The 27,389-nt window shown below is 55.7% G+C and overlaps 1 protein-coding gene across 1 annotated transcript in view; it reads right to left on the minus strand.

Annotated features, from left to right (window-relative positions):
* PIEZO1 (piezo type mechanosensitive ion channel component 1) overlaps positions 1 to 27,389 on the minus strand; it is a 143,104-nt gene that overhangs the window by 39,309 nt on the left and 76,406 nt on the right. The window contains exons 18-28 of the mRNA XM_040329671.1: positions 26,335 to 26,431; positions 22,887 to 23,055; positions 21,992 to 22,081; positions 21,608 to 21,684; positions 20,222 to 20,299; positions 17,826 to 17,947; positions 16,030 to 16,147; positions 10,634 to 10,696; positions 9,404 to 9,576; positions 6,309 to 6,433; positions 382 to 573 (exon numbers count right to left, since the gene is read on the minus strand). Of these exons, the coding sequence (XP_040185605.1) occupies positions 382 to 573; positions 6,309 to 6,433; positions 9,404 to 9,576; positions 10,634 to 10,696; positions 16,030 to 16,147; positions 17,826 to 17,947; positions 20,222 to 20,299; positions 21,608 to 21,684; positions 21,992 to 22,081; positions 22,887 to 23,055; positions 26,335 to 26,431 (1,304 nt within the window). The remainder of the gene's footprint in view (positions 1 to 381; positions 574 to 6,308; positions 6,434 to 9,403; positions 9,577 to 10,633; positions 10,697 to 16,029; positions 16,148 to 17,825; positions 17,948 to 20,221; positions 20,300 to 21,607; positions 21,685 to 21,991; positions 22,082 to 22,886; positions 23,056 to 26,334; positions 26,432 to 27,389) is intronic.

Here is a 27,389-nt window from a genome sequence, read left to right on the forward strand (position 1 = left end):
ACTACTGAGCCCTGTACTATGTATGGAGGAATCTCAATGCTGAGCCCTGTACTATGTATGGAGGAATCTCACTACTGAGCCCTGTACTGTGTATGGAGGAATCTGATGGAGGAGGACGAGCGCCGAGATCTGAACATCCCCCGCTGTCGGGTTTTTCGATCGTTTTTCATCAACCTGCAACCTGAATGTTCATTCCGAATCAGCGAATCAGAAAGCACAAGAGCAGCCAATCCACTGGCAGTCTCAGAAGGAATTCGGCTCTCCGCCCGTCACATGACACGTGAAGCGCCATGGCAACTGCAGATCAGACAGAGGCCAAGATGGCGGCTTCCGTGGCTGTAAAGGAGGGTTTAGTTCCACCACCCGGTGATGACCTTTTACCTGCAAATTAATAATTCACTGGCGGTACGCGAGCGTTTCGTTGGCAGAACCTCCAGGGAGACCTCCCCCTCCCCCGCAGGGGTGGAAATCTGCTCCATGCTGCTACTGCGGGTGTTGTACCCGGTGCTGAGCGGCGTGATGATATCCGTACCGTCCACCATACTGCTGATCCCTTCCTCCTCGCCACAGCCGCTGCGGAAGACACGAAGAATGACACGGGACACGAGGAATGACACGGGACACGAGGAATGACACACGGGACACGAGGAATGACAGAGGACACGAAGAATGACACGGGACACAAGGAATGACACGGGACACGAAGAATGACACAGGACACGAGGAATGAGAGAGGACACAAGGAATGAGACACGGGACACGAGGAATGACACAGGACACGAGGAATGACACAGGACACGAGGAATGACAGAGGACACGAAGAATGACACGGGACACGAGGAATGACACAGGACACGAGGAATGAGAGAGGACACAAGGAATGAGACACGGGACACGAGGAATGACAGAGGACACGAGGAATGACACGGGACACGAGGAATGACACGGGACACGAAGAATGACACGGGACACGAGGAATGACACGGGACACGAGGAATGACACGGGACACGAGGAATGAGACACGAGGAATGACACAGGACACGAGGAATGACAGAGGACACGAAGAATGACACGGGACACGAGGAATGACACAGGACACGAAGAATGACAGAGGACACGAAGAATGACACGGGACACGAGGAATGACACGGGACACGAGGAATGAGAGAGGACACGAGGAATGACACGGGACACGAGGAATGACACACGGGACACGAGGAATGACAGAGGACACGAAGAATGACACGGGACACGAGGAATGACACGGGACACGAGGAATGACACGGGACACGAGGAATGACACGGGACACGAGGAATGACACGGGACACGAAGAATGACACGGGACACGAGGAATGAGAGACGGGACACGAGGAATGACAGAGGACATGAAGAATGACACGGGACAAGAAGAATGACACGGGACACGAGGAATGAGAGAGGGGACACGAGGAATGACACGGGACACGAGGAATGACACTGAACACGAAGAATGACACGGGACACGAGGAATGAGACAGGACACGAGGAATGACACGGGACACGAGGAATGACACTGAACACGAAGAGTGACACGGGACACGAGGAATGAGACACGGGACACGAGGAATGACACAGGACACGAGGAATGACACGGGACACGAGGAATGACACTGAACACGAGGAATGACACGGGACACGAGGAATGAGACACGGGACACGAGGAATGACACAGGACACGAGGAATGACACAGGACACGAGGAATGACAGAGGACACGAAGAATGACACGGGACACGAGGAATGACACAGGACACGAGGAATGAGAGAGGACACAAGGAATGAGACACGGGACACGAGGAATGACACGGGACACGAAGAATGACACGGGACACGAGGAATGACACGGGACACGAGGAATGACACGGGACACGAGGAATGAGACACGAGGAATGACACAGGACACGAGGAATGACAGAGGACACGAAGAATGACACGGGACACGAGGAATGACACAGGACACGAAGAATGACAGAGGACACGAAGAATGACACGGGACACGAGGAATGACACGGGACACGAGGAATGACACGGGACACGAGGAATGACACGGGACACGAAGAATGACACGGGACACGAGGAATGAGAGAGGACACAAGGAATGAGACACTGGACACGAGGAATGAGACACGGGACACGAGGAATGACACAGGACACGAGGAATGACACGGGACACGAAGAATGACACGGGACACGAGGAATGACACGGGACACGAGGAATGACACGAGGAATGACAGAGGACACGAAGAATGACACGGGACACGAGGAATGACACGGGACACGAAGAATGACACGGGACACGAGGAATGAGAGAGGACACAAGGAATGAGACACGGGACACGAGGAATGAGACACGGGACACGAGGAATGAGACACGGGACACGAAGAATGACACGGGACACGAGGAATGACACGGGACACGAAGAATGACACGGGACACGAGGAATGAGAGAGGACACAAGGAATGAGACACGGGACACGAGGAATGAGACACGGGACACGAGGAATGACACAGGACACGAGGAATGACACGGGACACGAAGAATGACACGGGACACGAGGAATGACACGGGACACGAGGAATGACACGGGACACGAGGAATGACACGGGACACGAAGAATGAGAGAGGACAAAAGGAATGAGAGAGGACACAAGGAATGAGACACGGGACACGAGGAATGAGACACGGGACACGAGGAATGACACGGGACACGAGGAATGACACGGGACACGAGGAATGACACGGGACACGAAGAATGACACGGGACACGAGGAATGAGAGACGGGACACGAGGAATGACAGAGGACATGAAGAATGACACGGGACAAGAAGAATGACACGGGACACGAGGAATGAGAGAGGGGACACGAGGAATGACACGGGACACGAGGAATGACACTGAACACGAAGAGTGACACGGGACACGAGGAATGACACGGGACACGAGGAATGAGACACGGGACACGAGGAATGACACAGGACACGAGGAATGACACGGGACACGAGGAATGACACTGAACACGAAGAGTGACACGGGACACGAGGAATGACACGGGACACGAGGAATGAGACACGGGACACGAGGAATGACACAGGACACGAGGAATGACACGGGACACGAGGAATGACAGAGGACACGAAGAATGACACAGGACACGAGGAATGACACGGGACACGAGGAATGACACTGAACACGAAGAGTGACACGGGACACGAGGAATGACACGGGACACGAGGAATGAGACACGGGACACGAGGAATGACACGGGACACGAGGAATGAGACACGGGACACGAGGAATGACACAGGACACGAGGAATGACACGGGACACGAGGAATGACAGAGGACACGAAGAATGACACGGGACACGAGGAATGAGACACGGGACACGAGGAATGACACAGGACACGAGGAATGACACGGGACACGAGGAATGACAGAGGACACGAAGAATGACACGGGACACGAGGAATGAGACACGGGACACGAGGAATGACACAGGACACGAGGAATGAGACACGGGACACGAGGAATGACACGGGACACGAGGAATGACACGGGACACGAGGAATGACACGGGACACAAGGAATGACACGGGACACGAGGAATGACACGGGACACGAGGAATGAGAGACGGGACACGAGGAATGACAGAGGACATGAAGAATGACACGGGACAAGAAGAATGACACGGGACACGAGGAATGAGAGAGGGGACACGAGGAATGACACGGGACACGAGGAATGACACTGAACACGAAGAGTGACACGGGACACGAGGAATGAGACAGGACACGAGGAATGACACGGGACACGAGGAATGACACGGGACACGAGGAATGACACTGAACACGAAGAGTGACACGGGACACGAGGAATGACACGGGACACGAGGAATGAGACACGGGACACGAGGAATGACACAGGACACGAGGAATGACACGGGACACGAGGAATGACAGAGGACACGAAGAATGACACGGGACACGAGGAATGACACGGGACACGAAGAATGACACGGGACACGAAGAATGACACGGGACACGAGGAATGAGACACGGGACACGAGGAATGACAGAGGACATGAAGAATGACACGGGACACGAAGAATGACACGGGACACGAGGAATGAGAGAGGGGACACGAGGAATGACAGAGGACATGAAGAATGACACGGGACACGAGGAATGACACGGGACACGAGGAATGACACGGGACACGAGGAATGAGAGAGGACACGAGGAATGACACGGGACACGAGGAATGACACACGGGACACGAGGAATGACAGAGGACACGAAGAATGACACGGGACACGAGGAATGACACGGGACACGAGGAATGACACGGGACACGAAGAATGAGAGAGGACACAAGGAATGAGACACGGGACACGAGGAATGAGACAGGACACGAGGAATGACACGGGACACGAGGAATGACACGGGACACGAGGAATGACACGGGACACGAGGAATGACACGGGACACGAAGAATGACACGGGACACGAGGAATGAGAGACGGGACACGAGGAATGACAGAGGACATGAAGAATGACACGGGACAAGAAGAATGACACGGGACACGAGGAATGAGAGAGGGGACACGAGGAATGACACGGGACACGAGGAATGACACTGAACACGAAGAGTGACACGGGACACGAGGAATGAGACATGACACGGGACACGAGGAATGACACTGAACACGAAGAGTGACACGGGACACGAGGAATGACACGGGACACGAGGAATGAGACACGGGACACGAGGAATGACACAGGACACGAGGAATGACACGGGACACGAGGAATGACAGAGGACACGAAGAATGACACGGGACACGAGGAATGACACGGGACACGAAGAATGACACGGGACACGAGGAATGACACTGAACACGAAGAGTGACACGGGACACGAGGAATGACACGGGACACGAGGAATGAGACACGGGACACGAGGAATGACACGGGACACGAGGAATGAGACACGGGACACGAGGAATGACACGGGACACGAGGAATGAGACACGGGACACGAGGAATGACACGGGACACGAGGAATGACACAGGACACGAGGAATGACACGGGACACGAGGAATGACAGAGGACACGAAGAATGACACGGGACACGAGGAATGACACGGGACACGAGGAATGACACGGGACACGAGGAATGAGAGACGGGACACGAGGAATGACAGAAGATATGAGGAATGAGACACGGGACACGAGGAATGACACGGGACACGAGGAATGACAGAGGACACGAGGAATGACAGAGGACATGAAGAATGAGAGACAGGACAACAAGGAATGAGACATGGGACACAAGGAATGAGACACGGGACACGAGGAATGAGACACGGGACACGAGGAATGAGACACGGGACACGAGGAATGACAGAGGACATGAAGAATGAGACACGGGACACGAGGAATGACACGGGACACGAGGAATGACAGAGGACACGAGGAATGACAGAGGACATGAAGAATGAGAGACAGGACAACAAGGAATGAGACATGGGACACAAGGAATGAGACACGGGACACGAGGAATGAGACACGGGACACGAGGAATGAGACACGGGACACAAGGAATGAGACACAAGGAATGAGACACGGGACACAAGGAATGAGACACGGGACACGAGGAATGAGACACAAGGAATGAGACACGGGACACGAGGAATGACACGGGACACAAGGAATGAGACACGGGACACAAGGAATGAGACATGGGACACGAGGAATGAGACACGGGACACGAGGAATGAGACACAAGGAATGAGACACGGGACACAAGGAATGAGACACGGGACACAAGGAATGAGACATGGGACACGAGGAATGAGACACGGGACACGAGGAATGAGACACGAGGAATGAGACACGGGACACGAGGAATGAGACACGGGACACGAGGAATGAGACACGGGACACAAGGAATGAGACACGGGACAAGGAATGAGACATGGGACACAAGGAATGAGACACGGGACACAAAGAAAGAGACACGGGACACAAGGAAAGAGACACGGGACACGAGGAAAGAGACACGGGACACAAGGAATGAGACACGGGACACAAGGAATGAGACACGGGACACAAAGAATGAGACACGGGACACGAGGAATGAGACACAAGGAATGAGACACGGGACACGAGGAATGAGACACAAGGAATGAGACACGGGACACAAGGAATGAGACACGGGACACAAAGAATGACATTAGGAATGACACAGGATATTCACCTACCTTGTACCCATACTGGTCTGGGAATCTGGAGTCGGTGTTGGGGGTAATGTAGAGGGACCGGCTCCCTGCCTGTCCTGGCCGGTCTCATAGATGGTGCTCAGGTCTTTTCTGGTCACATCTTCCCCCTATAGAAGAATGTACAACGATTGTTTATATCTACAGATCGATCCTCAATAAAACGATCTTCTCTTCAAGACAAAAGGTGGAGGATCGTCCAACTCGAGACAATCTATTGTGGCATTTGGGACAATTTTATTGGTTTGTTAAATGTAGAAAAAATGCTTTTGTATTGTTTTTATTTTACACATTGGACCCCTCAGACCCCAGAACTCCGCCTTCTAGAGACTGTGACATCAGATAAACCCTCAGACCCCAGAACTCCGCCTTCTAGAGACTGTGACATCAGATGAATCCTCAGACCCCAGAACTCCGCCTTCTAGAGACTGTGACATCAGATGAACCCTCAGACCCCAGAACTCCGCCTTCTAGAGACTGTGACATCAGATGAACCCTCAGACCCCAGAACTCCGCCTTCTAGAGACTGTGACTTCAGATAAACCCTCAGACCCCAGAACTCCGCCTTCTAGAGACTGTGACATCAGATGAACCCTCAGACCCCAGAACTCCGCCTTCTAGAGACTGTGACTTCAGATAAACCCTCAGACCCCAGAACTCCGCCTTCTAGAGACTGTGACATCAGATGAACCCTCAGACCCCAGAACTCCGCCTTCTAGAGAGTGTGACATCAGATGAACCCTCAGACCCCAGAGCTCCGCCTTCTAGAGACTGTGACTTCAGATAAACCCTCAGACCCCAGAACTCCGCCTTCTAGAGACTGTGACATCAGATGAACCCTCAGACCCCAGAACTCCGCCTTCTAGAGACTGTGACATCAGATAAACCCTCAGACCCCAGAGCTCCGCCTTCTAGAGACTGTGACATCAGATGAACCCTCAGACCCCAGAACTCCGCCTTCTAGAGACTGTGACATCAGATGAACCCTCAGACCCCAGAACTCCGCCTTCTAAAGATTGTGACATCAGATAAACCCTCAGACCCCAGAACTCCGCCTTCTAAAGATTGTGACATCAGATAAACCCTCAGACCCCAGAACTCCGCCTTCTAGAGACTGACATCAGATGAACCCTCAGACCCCAGAGCTCCGCCTTCTAGAGACTGTGACATCAGATGAACCCTCAGACCCCAGAACTCCGCCTTCTAGAGACTGTGACATCAGATGAACCCCTTTAGACCCCAGAACTCCGCCTTCTAGAGACTGTGACATCAGATGAACCCTCAGACCCCAGAACTCCGCCTTCTAGAGACTGTGACATCAGATGAACCCTCAGACCCCAGAACTCCGCCTTCTAGAGACTGTGACATCAGATGAACCCTCAGACCCCAGAGCTCCGCCTTCTAGAGACTGACATCAGATAAACCCTCAGACCCCAGAACTCTGCCTTCTAGAGACTGTGACATCAGATGAACCCTCAGACCCCAGAACTCCGCCTTCTAGAGACTGTGACATCAGATGAACCCTCAGACCCCAGAACTCCGCCTTCTAGAGACTGTGACATCAGATAAACCGTCAGACTCCAGAACTCCGCCTTCTAAAGACTGTGACATCAGATGAATCCTCAGACCCCAGAACTCCGCCTTCTAGAGACTGTGACATCAGATGAATCCTCAGACCCCAGAACTCTGCCTTCTAGAGACTGTGACATCAGATAAACCCTCAGACCCCAGAACTCCGCCTTCTAGAGACTGTGACATCAGATAAACCCTCAGACTCCAGAACTCCGCCTTCTAGAGACTGTGACATCAGATGAACCCTCAGACCCCAGAACTCCGCCTTCTAAAGACTGTGACATCAGATAAACCCTCAGACCCCAGAACTCCGCCTTCTAGAGACTGTGACATTAGATAAACCCTCAGACCCCAGAATTCCGCCTTCTAGAGACTGTGACATCAGATAAACCCTCAGACCCCCGAACTCCGCCTTCTAGAGACTGTGACATCAGATGAACCCCTTTAGACCCCAGAACTCCGCCTTCTAGAGACTGTGACATTAGATAAACCCTCAGACCCCAGAATTCCGCCTTCTAGAGACTGTGACATCAGATAAACCCTCAGACCCCAGAACTCCGCCTTCTAGAGACTGTGACATCAGACAAACCCTCAGACCCCAGAACTCCGCCTTCTAGAGACTGTGACATCAGATAAACCCTCAGACCCCAGAGCTCCACCTTCTAGAGACTGTGACATCAGATGAACCCTCAGACCCCAGAACTCCGCCTTCTAGAGACTGTGACATCAGACAAACCCTCAGACCCCAGAACTCCGCCTTCTAGAGACTGTGACATCAGATGAACCCTCAGACCCCAGAACTCCGCCTTCTAGAGACTGTGACATCAGATGAATCCTCAGACCCCAGAACTCCGCCTTCTAGAGACTGTGACATCAGATAAACCCTCAGACCCCCGAACTCCGCCTTCTAGAGACTGTGACATCAGATAAACCCTCAGACCCCAGAACTCCGCCTTCTAGAGACTGTGACATCAGATGAACCCTCAGACCCCAGAACTCCGCCTTCTAGAGACTGTGACATCAGATGAACCCTCAGACCCCAGAACTCCGCCTTCTAGAGACTGTGACATCAGATGAACCCTCAGACCCCAGAACTCCGCTTTCTAGAGACTGTGACATCAGATGAACCCTCAGACCCCAGAACTCCGCTTTCTAGAGACTGTGACATCAGATAAACCCTCAGACCCCAGAACTCCGCCTTCTAGAGACTGTGACATCAGATGAACCCTCAGACCCCAGAACTCCGCCTTCTAGAGACTGTGACATCAGATGAACCCTCAGACCCCAGAACTCCGCTTTCTAGAGACTGTGACATCAGATGAACCCTCAGACCCCAGAACTCCGCTTTCTAGAGACTGTGACATCAGATAAACCCTCAGACCCCAGAGCTCCGCCTTCTAGAGACTGTGACATCAGATGAACCCTCAGACCCCAGAACTCCGCCTTCTCTTTAATCTGAACCCCCAAATCTTTGTGGCCTCAGAATTTAGTGAGAAAGGTCTTCTTACCTTGGATAGTTTCTGTGCCAGGATGTATCTCTCCACCCACAGAACCGTTTTCATGTCCACATATTGTCTGGTTAGTGTGCCCAGCCAGTTTATCAACCCATCCAGCATGGCAAGCGAGAGGACCCAGAGGAACTTCAGTATATCAAGTATACGCTGCATCACAGTACTGCCCCCTGCTGGAGAGAGAAGAGTCAGATCAAATACCTGCATCAGTCCTCACAGTGATCCCAGGCCAAGCAATGCACCGTCCCCAAGGACGAAACGTGTATCGGGAGCATCTGCCGACCTTTAATGAGCCGACACTCCCCAGGACAAGAGGTGCAGCGCTGTCCTTCCAGCAGCTGATTCAATGATTCTGATCTCTGGAGCCACCATCATGGCTTTGAGAGCCGATAGTCACTTCCCGACTCACAACTAGCTCCCCACCGCGCATGCCGGAGATGGGGGGTGCAGGAAAGGTGGTCCTGTAGCCACCTGAAATGTGTGACAATATCCTAGAAGGATTCAGGGGGGAGTCAGATTTATGACCCGACTCTACAGATCACAGGACTGGCAGAACAGAATTACAAATCTGTATCAGGGAAGAGCTTGTACCTCTCTTCTCTGTCTATACAGCTCTATGGTGGCTCTATGGTGGATCTATGGTGGCTCTATGGTGGATCTATGGTGGCTCTATGGTGGCTCTATGGTGGATCTAAGGTGGATCTATGGTGGATCTATGGTGGCTCTATGGTGGCTCTATGGTGGATCTATGGTGGCTCTATGGTGGATCTATGGTGGCTCTATGGTGGATCTATGGTGGCTCTATGGTGGATCTAAGGTGGATCTATGGTGTCTCTATGGTGGATCTATGGTGGATCTATGGTGGCTCTATGGTGGATCTATGGTGGATCTATGGTGGCTCTATGGTGTATCTATGGTGGCTCTATGGTGGATCCATGGTGGAGGGTGGCTTCCATTGAACCTTTACTGAGAGGAAATGCTGCTGCCGGCTGTCATTGCTGATCTCTTGGCTGTCATTTCCTCACAAGGAGTCTCTGACCCGGAACTCGTATGTAGATCAGGAGGTCAGAGACCGGAAAGTACTGAGAGGAGAGGAAGCCAGGGAACCGGCATTCCATAAGGAGATCATCAATGGCGGCTCTCATGATCCTGCCAGTACAGCCGTCCTTCAGGAGAACCTCCGGCAAGAGATGAATGGAATGCCGCGGACTTCTCCCACTTCCTCACCTTGGTCATCATCCGGCTCCTCCGGGTTTTCTGCTGAAGGTTCCTCGCCGACAGGCTCCGCCCCTAAAAGACGAAATTCAGAGGAAAAAATGACGACTTTGAGGATGAAATTGTCATTGAAATTGTTTCTCAACGTTCAGAAGGTCAGATTTCTATCAGGATTTGTCATTTGTTAGATATTCTTTATTTTATAAATAAACATTTAATCCACAATTCATGAAGAAGAGCCGAGCCGAGCAATTCAGATCCACTCCGAGGAAGGGTCAGTCCTTGTATGGAGGGCGGGTCAGTCCCTGTATGGAGGGCGGGTCAGTCCCTGTATGGAGGGCGGGTCAGTCCCTGTATGGAGGGCGGGTCAGTCCCTGTATGGAGGGCGGGTCAGTCCCTGTATGGAGGGCGGGTCAGTCCTTGTATGGAGGGCGGGTCAGTCCTTGTATGGAGGGCGGGTCAGTCCCTGTATGGAGGGCGGGTCAGTCCCTGTATGGAGGGCGGGTCAGTCCCTGTATGGAGGGCGGGTCAGTCCCTGTATGGAGGGCGGGTCAGTCCTTGTATGGAGGGCGGGTCAGTCCTTGTATGGAGGGCGGGTCAGTCCTTGTATGGAGGGCGGGGCAGTCCCTGTATGGAGGGCGGGTCAGTCCCTGTATGGAGGGCGGATCAGTCCCTGTATGGAGGGCGGGTCAGTCCCTGTATGGAGGGCGGGTCAGTCCCTGTATGGAGGGCGGGTCAGTCCCTGTATGGAGGGCGGGTCAGTCCCTGTATGGAGGGCGGGTCAGTCCCTGTATGGAGGGCGGATCAGTCCCTGTATGGAGGGCGGGTCAGTCCCTGTATGGAGGGCGGGTCAGTCCCTGTATGGAGGGCGGATCAGTCCCTGTATGGAGGGCGGGTCAGTCCCTGTATGGAGGGCGGGTCAGTCCCTGTATGGAGGGCGGATCAGTCCCTGTATGGAGGGCGGGTCAGTCCCTGTATGGAGGGCGGGTCAGTCCCTGTATGGAGGGCGGGTCAGTCCCTGTATGGAGGGCGGGTCAGTCCCTGTATGGAGGGCGGGTCAGTCCCTGTATGGAGGGCGGATCAGTCCCTGTATGGAGGGCGGGGCAGTCCCTGTATGGAGGGCGGGTCAGTCCTTGTATGGAGGGCGGGTCAGTCCCTGTATGGAGGGCGGGGCCAACAATTCCACATGAAACCCTTTCTGAGATCATTTCTCGGGTAAGAATCAGAAAAGTTTGTCTCTTTGTGACAGTTTCATCACATTCGCTACATTGTGGAAATGTGCGTCTCAAGACAACAAGTCCTCTCCCTCCCCCCCCCACCCCCCCTCACATCCTCCCCGCCCTCCGACGTCCTCGCCCCCCCGGCGTCCTTGCCCCCCCACATCCTCCCCGCCCCCCGACGTCCTCGCCCCCCCGGCGTCCTTGCCCCCCCCACATCCTCCCCGCCCGACGTCCTCGCCCCCCCACATCCTCCCCGCCCCCCGCCATCCTCGCCGCCCCCCCACGTCCTGCCCCCCCGACGTCCTAGCCCCCGCCATTCCTCGCCGCCCTCGCCCCCCGCCATCCTCCCCCCCGCCATCCTCGCCGCCCCCGACGTCCTCGCCCCCCCCGGCGTCCTTGCCCCCCCACATCCTCCCCGCCCCCCGACGTCCTCGCCGCCCCCCGACGTCCTCGCCCCCCCGGCGTCCTTGCCCCCCCCCACATCCTCCCCGCCCCCCGACGTCCTCGCCCCCCCCCATCCTCGCCGCCCCCCGACGTCCTCCCCCCCGCCATCCTCGCCGCCCCCGACGTCCTCGCCCCCCCCGGCGTCCTTGCCCCCCCACATCCTCCCCGCCCCCCGACGTCCTCGCCGCCCCCCGACGTCCTCGCCCCCCCCGGCGTCCTTGCCCCCCCCACATCCTCCCCGCCCCCCGACGTCCTCCCCGCCCCCCGACGTCCTCGCCGCCCCCCGACGTCCTCGCCGCCCCCCCAACGTCCTCGCCGCCCCCCCCCCACGTCCTCGCCCCCCCCCGACGTCCTCGCCCCCCGCCATCCTCGCCGCCCCCCGACGTCCTGCCCCCCCCGACGTCCTCGCCCCCGCCATTCCTCGCCGCCCCCCGACGTCCTCCCCCCGCCATCCTCGCCGCCCCCGACGTCCTCGCCGCCCCCCCGATGTCCTCGCCGCCCCCGACATCCTCGTCACCCCCGACGTCCTCACCCCCCGCCATCCTCGCCGCCCCCCGACATCCTCGCCCCCCCCCCCGACGTCCTCGCCACCCCCCCCACATCCTCCCCGCCCCCCGACGTCCTTGCCCCCCCCACATCCTCCCCGCCCCCCGACGTCCTCCCCCCCGCCATCCTCGCCGCCCCCCCGACGTCCTCGCCCCCCCCGGCGTCCTCGCCCCCCCACATCCTCCCCGCCCCCCGACGTCCTCGCCGCCCCCCGACGTCCTCGCCCCCCCCGGCGTCCTTGCCCCCCCCACATCCTCCCCGCCCCCCGACGTCCTCCCCCGCCCCCCGACGTCCTCGCCGCCCCCCGACGTCCTCGCCGCCCCCCCAACGTCCTCGCCGCCCCCCCCCAACGTCCTCGCCGCCCCCCGACGTCCTCGCCCCCCGCCATCCTCGCCGCCCCCCGACGTCCTGCCCCCCCCGACGTCCTCGCCCCCGCCATTCCTCGCCGCCCCCCGACGTCCTCCCCCCGCCATCCTCGCCGCCCCCGACGTCCTCGCCGCCCCCCCGATGTCCTCGCCGCCCCCGACATCCTCGTCACCCCCCGACGTCCTCACCCCCCCCCATCCTCGCCGCCCCCCGACATCCTCGCCCCCCCCCCCGACGTCCTCGCCACCCCCCAACGTCCTCGCCGCCCCCCGACGTCCTCGCCCCCCGCCATCCTCGCCGCCCCCCGACGTCCTGCCCCCCCCCGACGTCCTCGCCCCCGCCATTCCTCGCCGCCCCCCCGACGTCCTCCCCCCCGCCATCCTCGCCGCCCCCGACGTCCTCGCCGCCCCCCCGATGTCCTCGCCGCCCCCGACATCCTCGTCACCCCCCGACGTCCCCCCCCCCCGCCATCCTCGCCGCCCCCCGACGTCCTCGCCCCCCGCCATCCTCGCCGCCCCCCGACGTCCTGCCCCCCCCCGACGTCCTCGCCCCCCCACATCCTCGCCGCCCCCCGACGTCCTCCCCCCCGCCATCCTCGCCGCCCCCACATCCTCCCCGCCCCCCGACGTCCTCGCCGCCCCCCGACATCCTCGTCACCCCCGACGTCCTCACCCCCCGCCATCCTCGCCGCCCCCCGACATCCTCGCCCCCCCCCCCCGACGTCCTCGCCACCCCCCAACGTCCTCGCCGCCCCCCGACGTCCTCGCCCCCCGCCATCCTCGCCGCCCCCCGACGTCCTGCCCCCCCCCGACGTCCTCGCCCCCGCCATTCCTCGCCGCCCCCCGACGTCCTCCCCCCGCCATCCTCGCCGCCCCCGACGTCCTCGCCGCCCCCCCGATGTCCTCGCCGCCCCCGACATCCTCGTCACCCCCCGACGTCCTCACCCCCCGCCATCCTCGCCGCCCCCCGACATCCTCGCCCCCCCCCCCCCCGACGTCCTCGCCACCCCCCAACGTCCTCGCCGCCCCCCGACGTCCTCGCCCCCCGCCAGCTAACTGCCTCCAACTGCAATGGCGGAATACGGATGTGAGGGGGCGCTCTGTCTGTTTTTTCTGAATAATCTTCATACAAAATAAAAAATCACATTTTACAAAAGTCGTTTTTTACTTTGAAAGGAGAAGAAAGTCGGCCGCCAATAATTACCAACAAATCCGAAATCTTCCCCAAATCACAACGTCCCCATTCTATGAGAAGAAACACCGCAAAGTCCCCAAAACCTGAAGTCAGCGCCATCTTTGGGTGCCCCCCTCCCCCGTTTTCTCTTACAGATCTCCCCCCTCCCCCGGTCTTCTCTTACAAACCCCTCCCCCCTCCCCCCGTTTTCCCTTACAGATCCCCCCCCCCGTTTTCTCTTACAGATCCCCCCCCCCCCTTTTCTCTTACAGATCCCCTCCCCCGGTCTTCTCTTACAGATCCCCCCCCTCCCTGTTTTCTCTTACAGATCCCCTCCCCCGGTCTTCTCTTACAGATCCCCCCCCTCCCTGTTTTCTCTTACAGATCCCCCCCCCCCGGTCTTCTCTTACAAACCCCTCCCCCCGTTTTCTCTTACAGATCCCCTCCCCCGGTCTTCTCTTACAGATCCCCCCCCTCCCCCGGTCTTCTCTTACAAACCCCTCCCCCCCCCCCCGTTTTCTCTTACAGATCCCCCCCCCCGTTTCCTCTAACAGACCGCCCCCCCTTTTTTCTCTTATAGTTCCCCCCCCCCGTTTTCTCTTACAGATCCCCCCCCCCGTTTCCTCTTACAGATCCCCCCCCCCCGTTTCCTCTTACAGATCCCCCCCCCCCGTTTTCTCTTACAGATCCCCTCCCCCCGTTTTCTCTTACAGATCCCCCCCCCCCGTTTCCTCTTACAGATCCCCCCCCCCCCGTTTCCTCTTACAGATCCCCCCCCCCGTTTGCTCTTACAGATCCCCCCCCCCGTTTTCTCTTACAGATCCCCCCCCCGTTTTCTCTTACAGATCCCCCCCCCGTTTCCTCTTACAGATCCCCCCCCCCGTTTTCTCTTACAGATCCCCTCCCCCCGTTTTCTCTTACAGACCCCCCCCCGTTTTCTCTTACAGACCCCCCCCCCCCGTTTTCTCTTACAGATCCCCCCCCCCGTTTCCTCTTACAGATCCCCCCCCCGTTTCCTCTTACAGATCCCCTCCCCCCCGTTTTCTCTTACAGATCCCCCCCCCCCGTTTCCTCTTACAGATCCCCTCCCCCCGTTTCCTCTTACAGATCCCCCCCCTCCCCCGGTCTTCTCTTACAAACCCCTCCCCCCCTCCCCCCGTTTTCTCTTACAGATCCCCCCCCCCCCCGTTTTCTCTTACAGACCCCCCCCCGTTTTCTCTTACAGATCCCCCCCCCTCCCCCCGTTTTCTCTTACAGATCCCCTCCCCCGGTCTTCTCTTACAGATCCCCCCCCCCCTTTTTTCTCTTACAGATCCCCCCCCCGTTTCCTCTTACAGATCCCCCCCCCGTTTCCTCTTACAGATCCCCCCCCCGCTTTCTCTTACAGATCCCCTCCCCCCCGTTTCCTCTTACAGATCCCCCCCCCGTTTCCTCTTACAGATCCCCCCCCCCGTTTGCTCTTACAGATCCCCCCCCCCGTTTCCTCTTACAGATCCCCCCCCCCCGTTTCCTTTTACAGATGGGCTCACCCACCCACATTGACATCCAACCAATCCCTGCCCCGGAGGAGGAAGTTCTGACCCATGAAATGATGGAGAATTCTACAGACAGGAATACAATAATAAATGGCGGACATATAAAGAGGAAATTTTCAGTCACCTCCTTCTGGTTGGGCGTCTCCTTTCTGAGTCTTTGCCGCTTCCATCCTTTGTTTCTGGCTCCTCCTCCTCTCCTTCAGCACAGACTTGGCATTGGTCAGCCAGGCCTGATAGGCCAGCTAGATGGGACATGGGGGAGGGGATTAATGGACGGATCACAAACAGGGCGGGACTTACAGATACTTTGTTTTTTGTGGAAGAGTTGGAATAAAATGGCCGACTGGGGGAGGAGCGCCGGACACAATTCTGAGCCCCCCCCCCATTACTGACCACCAGACCCCCCGATACAAAAATGATCCATCTCCCGCCAAAACCTTTTCTATTGTTGTGATTGGAGCTGGGGGGGAGGGGCGGGGTCTGGGGGAGGAGCGCCGGACACAATTCTGAGCCCCCCCATTACTGACCACCAGACCCCCCGATACAAAAATGATCCATCTCCCGCCAAAACCTTTTCTATTGTTGTGATTGGAGCTGGGGGGAGGGGCGGGGTCTGGGGGAGGAGCGCCGGACACAATTCTGAGCCCCCCCCCATTACTGACCACCAGACCCCCCGATACAAAAAGAATCCATCTCCCGCCAAAACCTTTTCTATTGTTGTGATTGGAGCTGGGGGGGGGCGGGGTCTGGGGGAGGGGCGCCGGACACAATTCTGAGCCCCCCCCCCCATTACTGACCACCAGACCCCCCGATACAAAAATAATCCATCTCCCGCCAAAACCTTTTCTATTGTTGTGATTGGAGCTGGGGGGGGGGGCGGGGTCTGGGGGAGGGGCGCCGGACACAATTCTGAGCCCCCCCCCCCATTACTGACCACCAGACCCCCCGATACAAAAAGAATCCATCTCCCGCCAAAACCTTTTCTATTGTTGTGATTGGAGCTGGGGGGGGAGGGGCGGGGTCTGGGCGAGGCGCGCCGGACACAATTCTGAGCCCCCCCATTACTGACCACCAGACCCCCCGATACAAAAATAATCCATCTCCCGCCAAAACCTTTTCTATTGTTGTGATTGGAGCTGGGGGGGGGGGGGCGGGGTCTGGGGGAGGAGCGCCGGACACAATTCTGAGCCCCCCCCCCCATTACTGACCACCAGACCCCCCGATACAAAAATGATCCATCTCCCGCCAAAACCTTTTCTATTGTTGTGATTGGAGCTGGGGGGGGGGAGGGGTCTGGGGGAGGAGCGCCGGACACAATTCTGAGCCCCCCCCCCATTACTGACCACCAGACCCCCCGATACAAAAAGAATCCATCTCCCGCCAAAACCTTTTCTATTGTTGTGATTGGAGCTGGGGGGGGGGGGCGGGGTCTGGGGGAGGAGCGCCGGACACAATTCTGAGCCCCCCCCCCCATTACTGACCACCAGACCCCCCGATACAAAAATGATCCATCTCCCGCCAAAACCTTTTCTATTGTTGTGATTGGAGCTGGGGGGGGGGGAGGGGTCTGGGGGCGGAGTTTTCCCATCTGTGGACATTGGGGAGATCAAACTGCCACCATTTTATTCTCCAGGGTATCTGCTTTCAGAAAATATATCGTTTTTGGGGTTATAGTAATTTCTGGAACGAAAATGAAAATATTTCCCGCGATAGGCGGCGGCGATTGAAGCTTTTCCCGCATGAAGAATTTTGGCTAAATAAGATCGCATTGTAAAATGGCGGACACAACCGCGCCATTTATTTTATCGTCTTTTAAAAAATTATAATTAAAGTGAAGAATTTTGATTTCATAATTTGGTAGAACTGGATGAAGACTAATGATTCGCCGGACGCCATCTTCACACGGCTCCTCCCCCTCACCTGGAAGGCACTCTGTTTGGGTGGTTTTGGTTCCTCCAACGCCGACTCCTCCTCCAGCGCCGACTCCTCCTCCTCCTCCTCGCTGTCCGATTCGAATAGAAAATAATCCCCCGAATGCAGCACTGCGGACACAGAAGACAACAATAATTCCATGTCCCCCCAAAAATACGATGTCCCCCACAGGGACCCCCCAAAAATAATTCCATGTCCCCCCACAGGGACCCCCCAAAAATAATTCCCCCCACAGGGACCCCCCAAAAATAATTCTATGTCCCCCACAGGGACCCCCCAAAAATAATTCCATGTCCCCCCACAGGGACCCCCCAAAAATAATTCCATGTCCCCCCACAGGGACCCCCCCACAAATAATTCCATGTCCCCCCCACAGGGACCCCCCAAAATAATTCCATGTCCCCCCACAGGGACCCCCCAAAATAATTCCATGTCCCCCCAAAAATACGATGTCCCCCACAGGGACCCCCCACAAATAATTCCATGTCCCCCCACAGGGACCCCCCAAAATAATTCCATGTCCCCCCAAAAATACGATGTCCCCCACAGGGACCCCCCAAAAATAATTCCATGTCCCCCCACAGGGACCCCCCAAAATAATTCCATGTCCCCCCAAAAATACGATGTCCCCCACAGGGACCCCCCCAAAAATAATTCCATGTCCCCCCACAGGGAGGGACCCCCCAAAAATAATTCCATGTCCCCCCACAGGGACCCCCCCACAGGGACCCCCCAAAAATAATTCCCCCCAAAAATAATTCCCCCCACAGGGACCCCCCCAAAAATAATTCCCCCCACAGGGACCCCCCCAAAATAATTCCCCCCACAGGGACCCCCCAAAAATAATTCCATGTCCCCCACAGGGACCCCCCAAAAATAATTCCCCCCACAGGGACCCCCCACAAATAATTCCCCCCACAAATAATTCCATGTCCCCCCACAGGGACCCCCCACAAATAATTCCATGTCCCCCCACAGGGACCCCCCACAAATAATTCCATGTCCCCCCACAGGGACCCCCCACAAATAATTCCATGTCCCCCCACAGGGACCCCCCCAAACATAATTCCATGTCCCCCACAGGGACCCCCCAAACATAATTCCATGTCCCCCACAGGGACCCCCCAAACATAATTCCATGTCCCCCACAGGGACCCCCCCAAACATAATTCCATGTCCCCCACAGGGACCCCCCAAACATAATTCCATGTCCCCCACAGGGACCCCCCCAAACATAATTCCATGTCCCCCACAGGGACCCCCCAAACATAATTCCATGTCCCCCACAGGGACCCCCCACAAATAATTCGATGTCCCCCCAAAAATAATTCGATGTCCCCCACAGGGACCCCCCAAAAATAATTAGATGTCCCCCACAGGGACCCCCCAAAAATAATTTGATGTCCCCTCACAGGGACCCCCCAAGCACCACAGGGGCCGGCCTGTCACAAGGAAAACCAAAACTCCAGCCAATCAGGAGACGTCTATAGACAGAGGAAGGAGAACCGCCAGGAGGGAAGATTACCGCATTGGGCCGCCATGGATGGAGAATTACATGGAAGATTACACGGAAGATTACACGGAAGGTTACACGGAAGATTACACGGAAGGTTACACAGAAGATTACATGGAAGGTTACGGCATTGGGCCGCCATGGACGGAGAATTACATGGAAGATTACACGGAAGGTTACACGGAAGATTACACGGAAGGTTACACGGAAGATTACACAGATTACACGGAAGATTACACGGAAGATTACACGGAAGGTTACACGGAAGATTACACGGAAGGTTACACAGAAGATTACATGGAAGGTTACGGCATTGGGCCGCCATGGACGGAGAATTACATGGAAGATTACACGGAAGGTTACACGGAAGATTATATGGAAGGTTACGGCATTGGGCCGCCATGGACGGAGAATTACATGGAAGATTACACGGAAGGTTACACGGAAGATTACACGGAAGGTTACACGGAAGATTACACGGAAGATTACACGGAAGGTTACACGGAAGATTACACGGAAGATTACACGGAAGGTTACATGGAAGATTACATGGAAGATTACGGCATTGGGCCGCCATGGACGGAGAATTACATGGAAGATTACATGGAAGATTACGGCATTGGGCCGCCATGGACGGAGAATTACATGGAAGATTACACGGAAGGTTACACGGAAGATTATATGGAAGGTTACGGCATTGGGCCGCCATGGACGGAGAATTACATGGAAGATTACACGGAAGGTTACACGGAAGATTACACGGAAGGTTACACGGAAGATTACACGGAAGATTACACGGAAGATTACATGGAAGATTATATGGAAGGTTACGGCATTGGGCCGCCATGGACGGAGAATTGCGCACACGGACCTGAGGCGTGATCCAGCCACGGGCGGCTCCAGTGGATCTTCTTGGATTTCTTCTTCTTCTTTCTTCCTTCCTCCTCTCCTGAGAAACAACAAAAGAAATTTCTATTTGTGGGAAAAAAAAGACATGAGTTGTATTTGTGTACAGCGTCGCACAACCGCGCAATTCTCATTTACATTTATGCCGTATCGCTAAAAATGGCCGAGTCATTAAGGGGGGTAAATTCTTCCAGGACTGAAGTGGTTAATGCCGAGATTCTTCCTAATAAATGGAGATTTTATTTATATTACAATCTTTCCAAGGATTGCGGCAGGTTTTGGCGGGAAGTTTTGTCGGCGGGGTTTGGCGGCAGGTTTTGGCGGCAGGTTGCGGTGGGGTTTGGCGGCAGGTTTTGGCGGCAGGTTGCGGTGGGGTTTGGCGGCAGGTTTTGGCGGCGGGGTTTGGCGGCAGGTTTTGGCGGCGGGGTTTGGCGGCAGGTTTTGGCGGCGGGTTTGGCGGCAGGTTTTGGCGGCAGGTTTTGGCGGCGGGTTTGGCGGCAGGTTTTGGCGGCGGGGTTTGGCGGCAGGTTTTGGCGGCGGGTTTGGCGGCAGGTTTTGGCGGCGGGTTTGGCGGCAGGTTTTGGCGGCGGGGTTTGGCGGCAGGTTTTGGCGGCAGGTTGCAGTGGGGTTTGGCGGCAGGTTGCGGTGGGGTTTGGCGGCAGGTTTTGTCGGCGGGGTTTGACGGCAGGTTTTGGCGGCAGGTTGCGGTGGGGTTTGGCGGCAGGTTTTGGCGGCGGGGTTTGGCGGCAGGTTTTGGCGGCAGGTTTTGTCGGCGGGGTTTGGCGTCAGGTTGCGGCGGGGTTTGGCGTCAGGTTGCGGCGGGGTTTGGCGTCAGGTTTTGTCGGCGGGGTTTGGCGGCAGGTTTTGTCGGCGGGGTTTGGCGGCAGGTTTTGGCGGCGGGGTTTGGCGGCAGGTTTTGGCGGCAGGGTTTGGCGGCAGGTTTTGTCGGCGGGGTTTGGCGGCAGGTTTTGGCGGCGGGGTTTGGCGGCAGGTTTTGGCGGCAGGGTTTGGCGGCAGGTTTTGTCGGCGGGGTTTGACGGCAGGTTTTGGCGGCAGGTTGCGGTGGGGTTTGGCGGCAGGTTTTGGCGGCGGGGTTTGGCGGCAGGTTGCGGCGGGGTTTGGCGGCAGGTTTTGGCGTCAGGTTGCGGCGGGGTTTGGCGGCAGGTTTTGTCGGCGGGGTTTGGCGGCAGGTTTTGTCGGCGGCAGGTTTGGCAGCAGGTTTTGGCGGCGGGGTTTGGCGGCAGGTTTTGGCGGCGGGGTTTGGCGGCAGGTTTTGGCGGCGGGGTTTGGCGGCAGGGTTTGGCAGCAGGTATGGCGGCAGGTTTTGGCGGCAGGTTTGGCGGCATTGTACCTCGCTCCTCCCGCTCGGTCTTGCTCTGCTTCCTCCCTTGGTGGTAACGTTCTTGTTTCGCACGAATTCTCTCCATCCTGGAGAAGAGAAAATGTAAAAATTATTTCCATAAATCTCCTTCTTCTTCTAAGACACAAATTTTGTATCAAATGCGACTTAAATAATGGGGGTGAGCTCTGATTGGCTACTTATGATGATGGGGGGTGAGCTCTGATTGGCTACTTATGATAATGAGGGGTGAGCTCTGATTGGCTACTTATGATGATGGGGGTGAGCTCTGATTGGCTACTTATGATGATGGGGGTGAGCTCTGATTGGCTACTTATGATGATGGGGGTGAGCTCTGATTGGCTACTTATGATGATGGGGGGTTGGGACACTTACTGCTTCTTGAGTTGGGTGCGGGAGCGTCTCTCCGTCTCGTGGTGGAAATCCATGTTCTTCCGTATCGTCGCCATATAAAGCTCGAAGCCCCTGAAATAGAACGCGGTGACGTCACGCAGAAGATTCCTCGCGTACAGAAAGATTTGTGATAATCACTACAGGATATTCAATTCCCACTCAAGCTAAAAATCTTGTCCCCACTGGGAAGATTATTCCTCACTTCCTGTCCAGGTGACAGAGAACAGGAAGTCAGCCATGTATACATGAGGTGCAGGGCAAGGAATGCCTCGGCCGTTTATGATTGGCCCAGTACAGCGACAGCTTCCTGGCGGGATCACAGAGGAGGGATCTCTGAGCTCATTTCTGGAACTCCACTTTATCCAGAACTAAAAGGGGAAAACGATGCATGGAGTTTGTCTGATCTCTACATGTACTCCAAGCCTCCCCTCCCCCTCTACACCTTCTAGTGGGATTGCGATATACGAATCTGACACCAAGCGACACTTTTTACCATCGGGGCAATCACATGTGTTCCCTGGGTGTGTTTTCTAACTGTGGGGGAGGAGCTTTGACTGGGGGAATGTAAAGATCCGTGTTTCTGCTCAGCGGGAACACAAGATCAGCACATTCCCCTCACAGAACGGCGGTCTGACTTTCTCACGAATGATCGGCGGGTCCCAGCAGACATTGCGTCCGCCAGACCTGCTGATTGGCTCCTGTGGTGTCCAATCACAGCAGGAACGGGTAGCCTATGGTGCGCATGCCCCGGAGGTACCATGTATGTGATCTGGCACAGAGCGGCAGTAAAAACACAGCGGGCAATCCGCAAGCGATTAAATGTGTCGGGATACAATATAATGTACATTGCATGGGATTGGTTGAGAGAAGAACGCACCTGAAGGCTTGCAGGGAGGAGGCGCGAAGGTCGGTCACCACGTGCAGGAAGTAGGAGCTGAGGAAGACTCTTCTCTGCAGGAGGAGGAAGAAGAAACAGATACTGTCCCAGATGATTCCGGCTTCTTCCACCGGAAGGGGACATTCGTGGCCTTTGTCCACTTCATGAGCTGATGGAAGAAAGAGAAAGGAAATCTTCACCGGATACGGCGCCGTGTCAGAGGACCTCTCAGGTCTTATTGTTACCGCGGGATGCCAAGAGCCAATTGTGTGCGAGAGCGCCCCCTTTATTGGCCCCAACATGACCGGCCTCTTCATTCCTCAAAGTATAGTTGTGTCCAAGCCCCTGTGGAATCGATCATAGAAGAAGGCGACGAATCCCATAGAAAATGTTCGAGAAAACGATGAGGGAAAAGGGGGACGCTGCGGTGCACAGGACAGGGCGGCAATGATGAGAAGGAGAAGATTTTTATCAAATATAGATACATTAAAATTCAATTAAATTCATGGATAATGGTGGTCTTTAAAAATACATATTTCTTGTTTACAAAGCGTGGAGATCGCATATTCCCAACATGTTTCGCCATTTTCGCTTCTTCAGGGGAAAGAAAAATCCAAGCAAAAGAGTTTATAGCTGAACAAAACAGAATACAAAATGAAAAAGAAAAAGTCGTGTACAAAATATACAAGTAGAACATATGTGTAACGGGAGGCAAACATGAAAGCTTACCAACCAAGCACCATAGAGGAGGGCGCAGAGGAGGGCGCAGAGGAGGGCGCATACGCTCCCGAGAGCAGCGATGGGATTCTTTAGACCCCATTCACACCTTCGCGTTTTGTCGCATGTAGCGCAACGCGAACAAACGCCAGAGGGACGAAAAGCAATGAAAGTCAATGGGGATGGTTCACATCTGCACGCTGATGCGCCTGACGCGCATCGCCTGTAGTCAAAAGAAGTTCCGGACCCTTTTTTGTCGCGCAATACGCGCGATATGCGCGTATTTGAGCGTTTTTGGTTTATCATTGAAATCAATGTAAAACGCCAGATACGCGCGTATTGCGCGACAACAAGCGTTTGCTACAGGCGTTTTGTCAATAGAACTTGTCGCCCATGCAGAAGATTAAAAAAATCTACCAACATAGCAACAAGTGATGAAAAGATGATTAGTTTTTCCTATTGGCTAAAAAAAAAACGTCTAAGTACAAAAACGTCGGACAACGCTGTATGCAAACGCGCATATTGGCATGAATACGCGCGAAAAAAACGCCGAAAAAAACCGCCGGAAAACGCCGCTATTGCCTACGCCTAGGTGTGAATGCAGCCTTATTCTCTTTTGTTTTCTGTTTTTGTTTCTACAGTCCTAGCGGCACGGCATGCTCCTATAGCACCTGTTTGTGACGGTATTTGCTAACCTGGTACTGACCCTACCCACCGGTCCATCTACCCATCGCTGCTCTCGGGAGCGTATGCGCCCTCCTCTGCGCCCTCCTCGATGGTGGTTGGTTGGTAAGCTTTCATGTTTGCCTCCCTTTTTGGAATATCTCTATGCCTCCCGTTACACATATGTTCTACTTATATATTTTGTACACGACTTTTTCTTTTTCTTTTTGTGCACATAGCTAATCCTATGTATTCTGTTTTGTTCAGCTATAAACTCTTTTGCTTGGATTTTGCTTTCCCCTGAAGAAGCGAATATCGCGAAACGTGTTGGGAATATGCGATCTCCACGCTTTGTAAACAAGAAATATGTATTTTTAAAGACCACCATTATCCATCAAATTAATTGAATTTTAATGTATCTATATTTCATAAAAATCTTCTCTTTCTCATCATTACCGCCCTGTCCTGTGCACCGCAGCGTCCCCCTTTTCCCTTATGGTTTTCTCTAACATTCCTCATAAAGGACGCTGTGCTTTCCACCGCCAACCTCCACCTCATTATATGGAACCTGAGGGACCGGCTAAGAGACCGACCCGACCCAACCCAACCCAACCCGACCCAACCCAACCCGACCCGACCCAACCCAACCCAACCCAACCCAGCCCGACCCGACTTAACCCGACCCAACCCAACCCAACCCGACCCGACCCAACCCAACCCAACCCGACCCAACTCGACCCAACCCAACCCAGCCCGACCCGACTTAACCCGACCCGACCCAACCCAACCAGACCCGACCCAACCCGACCCAACCCAACCAAACCAGACCCGACCCAGCCCGACCCAACCCAACCCGACTCAACCCAACCCAAACCAACCCAACTCGACCCAACCCAGCCCGACTTAACCCGACCCGACCCAACACGACCCGACCCAACACAACCCGACCCAACACAACCCGACCCAACACAACCCAACCCGACCCGACCCAGCCCGACTTAACCCGACCCGACCCAACACGACCCGACCCAACACGACCCGACCCAACACAACCCGACCCAACACAACCCAACCCGACCCGACCCAGCCCGACCCAACACAACCCGACCCAACACAACCCAACCAGACCCGACCCAACCCAACCCAACCAGACCCGACCCAGCCCGACCCAACCCAAACCGACCCAGCCGACCCGACCCAAACCAACCCGACCCGACCCAGCCCGACCCAACCAGACCCGACCCAGCCGACCCAACCCAACCCAACCCGACCCGACCCAGCCCGACCCAACCCAACCCGACCCAACCTCTATAGAATATCATACAATACCAATGGCAAGCCAGACATTCTCTGACCTCCCATCGCTCCCCCCATCGCTCCCCCGACCTCCCATCAGTCCCCCGACCTCCTCCCATCGCTCCCCCGACCTCCCATCAGTCTCTGACCTCGCACATTTACTTTTGGCTGAATGGGCAAAAATTCTACCAGACACCCTCCAAGATTTTGTTGCTCTCCCAGTAGGGTGGAGGATTTGTAAGGATGTTTGGCGGCAGCACCCCCATCCCCCCCCCTCCCACCTGGACCACTGGGTTCTCTATAAAAAAAAATACTCACCTGCCCAGCAGATCCAGCACTGTCTGGTGTAATCTAACGCTCCATGTGGGATCTCCAGGTCCGCCATCTTCTCATGTGACGTCACCACGTCAGCTGTCCCCTCTGGGTTCTTTGGGCCGGCCCCCTGATGAAGTACGGGAACGCATACACAGCGTTACGTAGATTTTCCTGGTGAGGCCTCCAGGAATGTGGGATGGTGATATCCCGGGGGGCTTCAGTTGGAAGGGGGACTCATGTAGGTGATGAAGTAGGAAGTGCGGCTTCAGATCCCGCAGAGAAGGAACTTAACCCCCAAAAACGTTTTCATGTATAATCGTGTAATGGGGGGGGGGGGGGATGGGTCAGTACAAGTGACAGGAGAGGGAGAAGGTGCTTTATATAAAGTGCAGATCCCATCATATAGTATTGCCCCCCCCCCCCCTCTATTCTTGGGTTTGGCGCGGCCCATACTCACGGTTGTAGTAACCCTTGACGGTGCAGACCAGGCTGAAGATCTGGATCACCCAGCAGAAGTTGTTCTGCATTTGCTCCACAAACACGCACGACAAAAGCTGGAAGACGGACAAAGAGAGCGGATTACCGACAATCTGACATTCATCACCATTAGGAAGCTACAATTACTATGCAGTATATATAATCTATACACAATACCACAGACGTGGGATATAAACCTTCTCCAGGACCGACCACACAGACGTGGGATATAAACCTTCTCCAGGACGGACCACACAGACGCTGCAATTTACAATCACTCTTGGGTGAAATGATCGGAACGTACAACCGTCCAAAACCTTCACACTACTGATGGGAAGTCACTTTGATCGATTTAAATCCAACTGCTTAGCTACAAAATGACAATCTCTGTGCCATACATGACCAGACCACCTCAATGGACGACAATCTCTGTCCACCGAGTGCCATACATGACCAGACCACCTCAATGGACGACCATCTCTGTCCACCGAGTGCCATACATGACCAGACCACCTCAATGGACGACGGAATGTCAGTTGGCAGGACTTGGCAATGAAGTTAAATCCCAGGAACATGAAACTAAATCAGAGGGGGGGGGGGCACAACAAATGCTAATAAATGTAATGGCAGACATGCTGTGGGGTGCTTGGTACAGTTTATATAGAACAGCGGTTCTCAACCTGGGGGGTCGAATGATGATTTGCCAGGGGCCACTGAATCCTGTGCTATTCCTGAAGCCCACAGCGCTCTCCCTGCCTCTTCGCAGCCGCCCAGCTGGGCTGTCCCTGGAGCCCGCCCACTCAGCCTCTTCGCAGCCGCCCAGCTGGGCTGTCCCTGGAGCCCGCCCACTCAGCCTTTTCGCAGCCGCCCAGCTGGGCTGTCCCTGGAGCCCGCCCACTCAGCCTTTTCGCAGCCGCCCAGCTGGGCTGTCCCTGGAGCCCGCCCACTCAGCCTTTTCGCAGCCGCCCAGCTGGGCTGTCCCTGGAGCCCGCCCACTCAGCCTCTTTGCAGCCGCCCAGCTGGGCTGTCCCTGGA

The sequence above is a fragment of the Rana temporaria genome, chromosome 11 (genome assembly GCF_905171775.1).
Source record: "Rana temporaria chromosome 11, aRanTem1.1, whole genome shotgun sequence".
Taxonomy (NCBI): domain Eukaryota; kingdom Metazoa; phylum Chordata; class Amphibia; order Anura; family Ranidae; genus Rana; species Rana temporaria.